This window comes from Nelumbo lutea, chromosome 1 (assembly GCF_056320005.1).
Source record: "Nelumbo lutea isolate HS-2025 chromosome 1, American lotus-T2T, whole genome shotgun sequence".
NCBI lineage: Eukaryota > Viridiplantae > Streptophyta > Magnoliopsida > Proteales > Nelumbonaceae > Nelumbo > Nelumbo lutea.
The window spans coordinates 155,443,290-155,451,473 of NC_142684.1; the positions used below are offsets into that span (position 1 = coordinate 155,443,290).

The following is an 8,184-nucleotide window of genomic DNA, read 5'->3' on the forward strand; positions in this document are numbered from 1 at the left end:
TTCGAATTTAATTCTATAAGCAATTGGATCTAATTTACCGATCCGATTCAATAATCCGATTAAAAATATACGAATCAGACATAATCGGATCAAATTCGAATAAAATCAAAATCCGATCCATTTGCACCCCTCTCAGGCTTGACCATGGGTTGCTGCATGCCAGGGTCCCAGATTTGAGTTGTAGAGTTAGGATGGTTTGATCATCAATCTGATCCAACCCGCCCGAGTTGCACCCTAACTGTAAAGTGGTGCAAATATTTGTTTTGCGTAAATTTGAAAAGGATTTGTCACAAATCAGACATGGGCCGGTAGAATGTTTTCAAAACAAAATTGAAGAAAATTTCGTCTGAAAAGAAATTGGTAGACAGACATGCCTTATTGCCACAACAAACAATCAAGAATTCACCCGTTTACAAATAAATCCAGAGAAGAGTAAGAAAACTACTCTCTCTTCCGATCAACCAAACAATCGAGAAAGACAGACGAGAAAGAAGAACAGATTAATCCCTTTTGTTCATGCAACGTTTGACGTTCTGGGCATTTCCTTTGATGGATTCCTTTGCTTCCTCGCTCTTGCCGATCACTGTGTCCTTGATCTTCTGGGAGGTCTCCTTGGCCGTTTCCCAGGCCTCTTGGGCTGTCTGTTTCGCTTTCTCTGTAAGGTCTTGTGCTGTTTCTGATACCTTGCCCGCGACCTCTTTGGCCTTCTGGGTCATCTACACATCCAACCAAAAACAAAAAATTTCAGTAATCAGTCGAATATATTCTTTCAATTATCTGCAACCTTTTTGGCTTTCTGGGTCGTCTTGACATCCAACCAAGGCCGAAAGTTTTCAGTAAACAATCGAAAATATTCTCTCAATTTTCTTACCTGTTCCGTTGTAGAGCAGGTCTTATCTTTCATTTCTTCGCCAGTCCTCTTCATATCTCTCCCCACTTGCTTCGCTGCATTGCTGGCCTTGTCGCCAGCATTGGAAGCCTCTTGTTTGGCGCTTGCCTGTGATAGAAATTCAAACTTTGTCAACTGGGTTTACTGAAAATCACCATTGCCAGTATGATGAAAACCCGATTCAATTAAACTGTAATTCTCATACTGCAAACTACAAATACCCAATTCATCAAAGTTGCTCAGATGTGATTGTCGTCGGATTCCGGTCGATACAGCCGCCGAGAATCTGACGCACACTACATCAAACTAGGAAATCGAACTTACTTGCAGAGGTCTTGGGGCAGCGGTGACAAAACTTCTGCGACTTCTTCTCGTTACCGAGGATCCAACCTGACGGAATTTGGCAACTGAGGTTGTTAGGGTCATGCTCGCCATCTTTTGCTGTTCGTGGTGTCTTTTTTTCTTTTTCCTTTGTGAGGAGAAGTGCAGAAAACAAGAATATGATTATGAAAACTCTCGGTTCCTCCTTGGTGTATATAGAAATGCAGAGGATGGTTGAGGGTGCCTACGTTTTGCCACGTGGAAAACTGTTTGACGTGCGTTGGACGTGGCATATATTGCTCCTTTCTGTGGTTAGATAACTGTCTGAAGTCTTAACGTTTGGTACGACCCGGTCTGTTCTCCTTTCTTGCCAGAAATCCGGTTTACCTTAAAACTATTAATTTATCGGTTTCGGTGGGTACCCCGTGCCCGATCGAGAAACTGTCGCATACTTGTCAAGCGTAGGACTAGCATTGCCAACTGAGCCTCAGAGCCTGCGACTTTGAGGCTAAGATGTTAACGAGTCGGGCCTAATTATACCAAACCGGATACCATTAGACATAGGATCTGGATCTGAGTCATCACATAGCAAGGCTGGGTATATGACATAAATGTATACAGTACCCTTCATCTTCCTTAGATATATGGCTGTTAAGCTTCAACTTAACCCAATATGATGGGCCAACGTAGGGGATACTCAGTGGGCTTATTCGGATTGGACTAAAAACCTAACCCAACTTAATAAATGGGTATTGGAATCAATATGATCCAGTCTGATAAGAAAACATTTTTATATGGTGGAAGCTCAACTGACCGATGCATATTCTGATTAACAACAATGGTATCTGCATAATTCGGCTGTCGAATTCGATTGGATTTGAATTTTTTCATTATCGGATTCGGGTTTGGATTTGGATTGTATCGGTGTAATTCCCCTCTAAGCCACAGAACCAAAAGAGCTAGTGTCAACCTAGCACCAAATCCTAAACCCGTCCAGATTTCACGGTTCTCCTTAATGCTGTGTTTGTTTTTGTTCAACCTAAAAACAAAATGAAAAAAAAAAAAAAAAAACATAAAAAATTAGATAACGCATTATGTACATCAAATTATACATTAAAATAATTTAAAAACTATATATATTTCTCTCCCTCCAAATACCCAAACAAACATCAAATGCAATTATATTCCATAAATCCTTGTGGTTACCATAACCCATAATACATCTAAGCGTTATTTCAATTCACTTTTGACATTGGAATCCAAAGCCTTATGATGGGAATTATAAGGTCTATAATCCAAGATCGTATAATACCACTCTGCAAAAAATACAACCTACAAAGAACATATGATGAGATGAAATATGCCCCACTTGAGAGATATCCATATGCCAAGAATAGCTTAACTTAATAATCCCCGTCTAACTATCACATTTAATCAGGATTGACTATTAAATCTCTTTTCCCTTTCAAACAATGCAAGATGAGAGAGATCAGAGAGCTAAACAAGCCTTCTAGGTAAGACCAATTAAATGATAGTTGCAATCCCACTATGTACTCTACTATTATGGTTAATTGGTTGTATTAAACAAGGCTTTCGAACCGTCGTTGAATCAAACGGTTGGACCGTTTAGCCTAGAAACTGTTTAAACAATCAGTTCCATTTTATCTAAAAGCCGATTTTTTATCAAAACCCGTTGAAAAAGTCAATAATCCATTGATTTGAATCGTTGATTCGTTCAATGATTTTTTATTATTATTTTTTTTTTAATTTTATTGTCAGAATGGATTGTCCGTTCGAACTAGACGATCGGACTGTCGACCCCAAAACTGGTGGAACGTTGGTATTAAATGAAACCTTCACTTTTCATTCTAATCTGCTTTCTCATTATGTTGGAAATGGGGAAGAGTAGTGCGTTAAGCCAATACTTCAAAGAACAAAATCAAATGTAAATCTCTATTAAATGATCAGTCACATAACACCATCATTAATATCAACTGAACGCCCATTTGAGCCTACTCTGCAAATCTGCCTATTGTCAATTCCTTCTTATGGTCTAGAGTAGGGGTGGCAATTTTTCACCCAACCTACTGAACCCACCCAACCCACTCAGTATCTAACCCGCCCATTTACTTGACAGGTTGTGTGATCAACCCATCACCCAATCCACCCATTTAAATAGACTGGGTTGTGGATAACCATTGGGTTAACCATTATAAACATAAGTATTAATTCTTTAATTTTTTTTTTAATTTTCTTCATTTGAATTAAATAATTTATAATTAATGCATTAATTTTCTATTAATTATAAGACTAAATTTTGTTTTGTTTTGAATCAATACGCTTCACCCAATATAAATCCAAATCAATTTGACCCGAGTTCGGACCAATTCAACGCGGTCTGACCCGACCCAACATATACGGATCCAAGTCAACCCGAATCCGAAATAGTCCGACGGGCGAGATGGTTCGGTACCACTTACTCTACCCGGTTTGGGTCGTCCGGTCCAACCATAATTCATATAGCCCGACCCGGCCTGGTACAAGTTGATCTGGGTCGACCCAAATCCGAAACGGTTTTCGAGCAGGATGGTTTAATGTCTATGTGCTTTGCCTAATCTGGACTATTTGGCCGACCAATAGCCACACAACCCAACCCGAATCCGGACTGACCCAATTTACTTACGTTGACCCGCTTCGGGTCAATCAGTTTAGTCCCAAACCCGTGCACAAACTTGATATGGTCTAGTCCAAGTCAATCCACCATTGATTGAACCGGTTCAGTCCAGTCTGATAGGACTTATCAAGATCTAAACGGTTCAACCACCCTTGATGTGATTAGCTCGAAGATAATCTAATTAGATAGTTCAAGTTGGTCTGACCAGTTTGAAGCTAAGTGGTTCGATCAAACCCGAAATCCGAACATAGTCAAATGGCTTCGCCGTTTGTGTAAAAATAGCATGCATGTAATGTGTTTGAGGTTAGGTTTATTTCTAACATCTAAAAAGAGAAAATACATTTGGAATGGTAATACTTGATCTCATGTCTTATTAGAATCAGATGCATTTCAAACGTGATGAAATGACATTAATACCCTCATTACTATCATTTATTTAATATTAATAAATAATAATATTATTTCATAATATTTAAACGTTTAAACAATGTTATTTAATAATAATAATAACAATAATAATAAATATCATTAATTAAATAATAAAAAAATATTTATTTTAACAAATCATAATATTTATTTATTAATATAATATTTTTTCTTAAAATTCTTTGTAGTTTTATTTTTATGATTTATAATATTACCAAACAATTTATTTGTAAAGGCAATAGTAAATTTCACAATTTCAAATATTGAAGAATTGTTTAAAATCAAACAATCTTATCTTTTTAGAGCCTCTAAAAAGCAAAAAATCATTTCTACTTCTTTTTAGATTTCAGACCCGTATTTGATTTTTCAAACATCGGACTTCATATTTATAAAATGGAGAAGTATAGACAGACCCAATGCAGATTTCTGATTTCCACTGTTGAGCTATAAACATTCAAAATGTCCAAAACTCACACTCTATGCACTCGTACCCGCCCGTGAATTGACAGGAATTCCGAGCTAGCACCTACCACAAATGTACTTTGAGCCTACAAATTCTGACCCTGGACTGAACCACCATTCTCCCTTTATAAAATATCACCTAAGAGTAAGAAGAAAAAAATGTTCCCTTGATACCCTTGCTCTAATGAAACAAAGACAAACAGGAAATGGAAATAATGAAACAGTTCATATGAATGTGTTCAATTTATTTCCATTATCATCTCATTCGTGTCTCAAAGTCAATAGGAATAGCTTTGACCATGGTTGAAACGAGTTTGGCTCCACTTGCAACCTTGCATTGGGAATATCTCTCATGAAATAAATCACATAAGTACCGAGATATTTCCAATGCAAGGTTGTAAAGGCTGTTGGAATGGGCTTTGCCCTGACCGAAGCCGGACTCCGTTGAAAGAAAGTTGAACTTGAAGAGAGAGAGAGAGAGCGAGAGAGCGAGAGAGAGAGAGAGAGAGAGAATTAGCTAGAGAAAAGGAAAGGAATTCTTGAGATGTGAAATAAATGTACTTTAATACCCCTATCTATAGGTTAAATAAAAATCCCCTATAGAAACAACATACCCATCCTTCTTTTAAACATTGCAATATTTGATAGGGATTCTCTCGATATTTTAAAAAGTCATGGTGAATTTAGGACAAATCCCAATAAATAAAAGTTGGTTTGCACTTTATTAGTGTTTTAGTTAGATTAAAAGATTATCTAGTTTGACTAATCTTAGTTGGATGGAATTAGGAAAGCTCTTATTTCTCACTCTTTATTAGTTTATTTAATTAAGAATCTTTTAGAGTTTGTTTGGGACTCAAAGTTTTGATCAAAATAGAAGAAAAAAATAAGTCTAGGTCGTGACTCTTTTTAGAAACATCTCAAGGTTTTTAAAACTGAACCGGTCAGGGTCCAATTCCCGGGTCGAACGGTTTGACCATTCCAACTGAATGGACAGGCCATTTTGACAAAAATACAAAAAACAGCCAAACCGTTGGATGGTTCAAACTGTTTGACTGCCGAAGTCAGCGGTTTGTTGACCAAATCAACGGTTTTTGGCAAAATAATGGCTCTGGGGTAAAATAGAACTGGTCACCTGACCGGTTCCCGATTTCTCCGATCTACTCGTCCGGTCCGGTCCGATTTTGAAAACCATGAAAAATCTAATTCATCTCACAAAGAATCCTAAAACTATGACATCATGGATTCACCTGAAATAATGAATTGCTTAATCGCCACTTGAATAGAATAGTTTCATGTTTAAGTCAATTTTAAAAAACGTTGGTTTTATATTGTCAAAAATCTTAGACATAAATCTAATTAATAGAATATATCAATAAGGGAAATACCTTAAATATAGGATTTAATGCAAAAAAAATGAATTAATTTCTTAAATATAAGTCTTAAAGAGAGGAGTTTAAGGAGGGGCATGGACTACCCCTGTTGTGTTGTATAGCCCCATGAATCAAACAAATATATTTTTTTAGCCCTCAAAATTCAAAAATGGGTACTTTAATTAAAAAAAAAATCCACACCCACATTCATACTTTTAATATAGAAATAGATTTAACCTTACTTAAAAATATGACAAAAAATACAAAAGGAAGCATCATATCTTTATATATTATTAATTTGGGTGTGAATCGGGAACAACAAGCAAGAACCAGTCCTGACCCAATTATTTTTTGGGACAAATCCATAGAATTTAACCATATCCGTTCTGGTTCTGTCAGTTAGCTAGGCTAGCTCCAGCCATTGACAGCTTCATTACCAGCCCTTAACATTTGCAATCCCAACTAATTAAATGAGGGTTTATTTAGAGAATGCATTTCATGAAAAGATTAAACTCAGATTTCTCAGCACCAACGTAATGAACCTTTCTTTTATATTAACCATTAATCCGTTCTTCATCCCAAGATTTATGGTTGTTCTGATGGAAACGGATTGGCCCTCAACCACCTGAATATGGAAGTTGAAGAGGAGAGTGGAAACAACCAACTTCATTTGTGAGATAGATATGTCCTTACCCAAGCAAGCTCTTGGCCCAATGCTAAAAGTGGGCAATTTGGACAGCTTTTCTTGATCTAGAGCCCCATCCTCACGGATCCACCTCTCTGGCTTGAATTCCAGGCAATCCTCTCCCTACATCCATGGCATCCTCCCCAGAGCACAGTTTGAGACCAGGATCTGCATCCCTGGTCTCACACAGTTACCATCTGGAAGGACATCATTCTTTATAACAACTTTTCTATTCATAGGAAGTGGAGCATACAACCTTAGTGGTTCACAACATGCTGCATGCAAATACACGAGCCCTCTTAAATCATTTGGATCGAATACCCATATTTCTTTTCATCATCAACACTACCCTCTCTTTCTGCAAAAACTAACTTCTTCTCAGAGACTACGAGCCTCAATTTTTCTAAGATCTTCGCTTCCACACGAGGGGTTCTTGAAGTCAACCAGATGAACCAGGATAGGGCTGAAGCTGTTGTATCTCGTCCAGCAACCAAAAAGTTCAAGGTTGTATCTCTGAGAAACTCGTCATCAGTTTTGGATAATCTGATGTAGCTAGATAACAGACCATGTGTTTCTACTCCTCTAAGCAACTCTTGTCTCACAACTGAAATGCAGTTTGCAATGTTGAGATCTGCAGTCTCCCTTGCTTTGGCTAGCTTCTTTTCTCTCCCGACGTTCAACCATCGTAGCAGCTTCCAAATCAACGTGGGCATCCCAAGTCTGTATAGTAGAGCCTCCTGTGCATCGTCAAATGCTTGGGCAACTGTGTTAGCTGAAAGCTCAGAACAGAGATACTTCAGATCTCTTCCAAACACTAAACTCGTTATACTGTCCAAGGCAAACTTGAAAAACACATCTTGCAAATCTACGGTGGATCCCTGCCTGGCCACATGCGTCAACAGAGGAAGAAGCTGGCCCTCGACTCTCTTGTTGCTTGTTTCATTGACCCAGTTGCGGAAATCCCTTGATTTTAAACATAGTAGTGCAGTCTTCCTCCTGTTCAAGCCATGAATCAGAATCTGCGCTGAAAATGCCATCACCTAGGATGTCGAATATCTCCCTGAAATTGTCGCCTTTGGGATAGTTGGAAGCATTTGTTTTTAGAACATGCTCCATGTTTAGGGGATGCCAAGTTACCAGATAGTCAAGCTTCGAGAAGAAGGGGCCCTTGAGCAAGAAGGATCCACTCTCTTGGGAGATAAAAACATCGGTTAACCAGTAATGTAGCCTGTGGATGTTTCCTGTGAGGATAGGAAAGGAACCCAAGAGTGGCAAGTTCAATATGACACGGTTTTTGTGTTTCAAGTACCATGTCAAGAAGAAGAGAGAGAAAGGCTAAAAACATCTAAGGCGGCGG

At 38.1% G+C, this 8,184-nt stretch overlaps 2 protein-coding genes across 2 annotated transcripts; both read right to left on the reverse strand.

Moving 5' to 3' along the window:
• Positions 1-316: 316 nt before the first annotated feature.
• LOC148878558 (uncharacterized) lies at positions 317-1,405 on the reverse strand. Its single transcript, XM_088956491.1, has 3 exons — positions 1,214-1,405; positions 872-997; positions 317-716 (listed from the first exon to the last, which is right to left on the reverse strand). Exons 1-3 carry the CDS (start codon positions 1,322-1,324, stop codon positions 501-503), a joined length of 453 nt encoding a protein of 150 aa, XP_088812617.1. The 5' UTR covers positions 1,325-1,405; the 3' UTR covers positions 317-500.
• A 5,501-nt stretch (positions 1,406-6,906) lies between these two features.
• On the reverse strand, positions 6,907-7,864 carry LOC148878559 (cytochrome P450 86A22-like). Its single transcript, XM_088972743.1, has 2 exons — positions 7,149-7,864; positions 6,907-7,003 (listed from the first exon to the last, which is right to left on the reverse strand). Exons 1-2 carry the CDS (start codon positions 7,862-7,864, stop codon positions 6,907-6,909), a joined length of 813 nt encoding a protein of 270 aa, XP_088828869.1.
• Between the last annotated feature and the right edge of the window lie 320 nt (positions 7,865-8,184).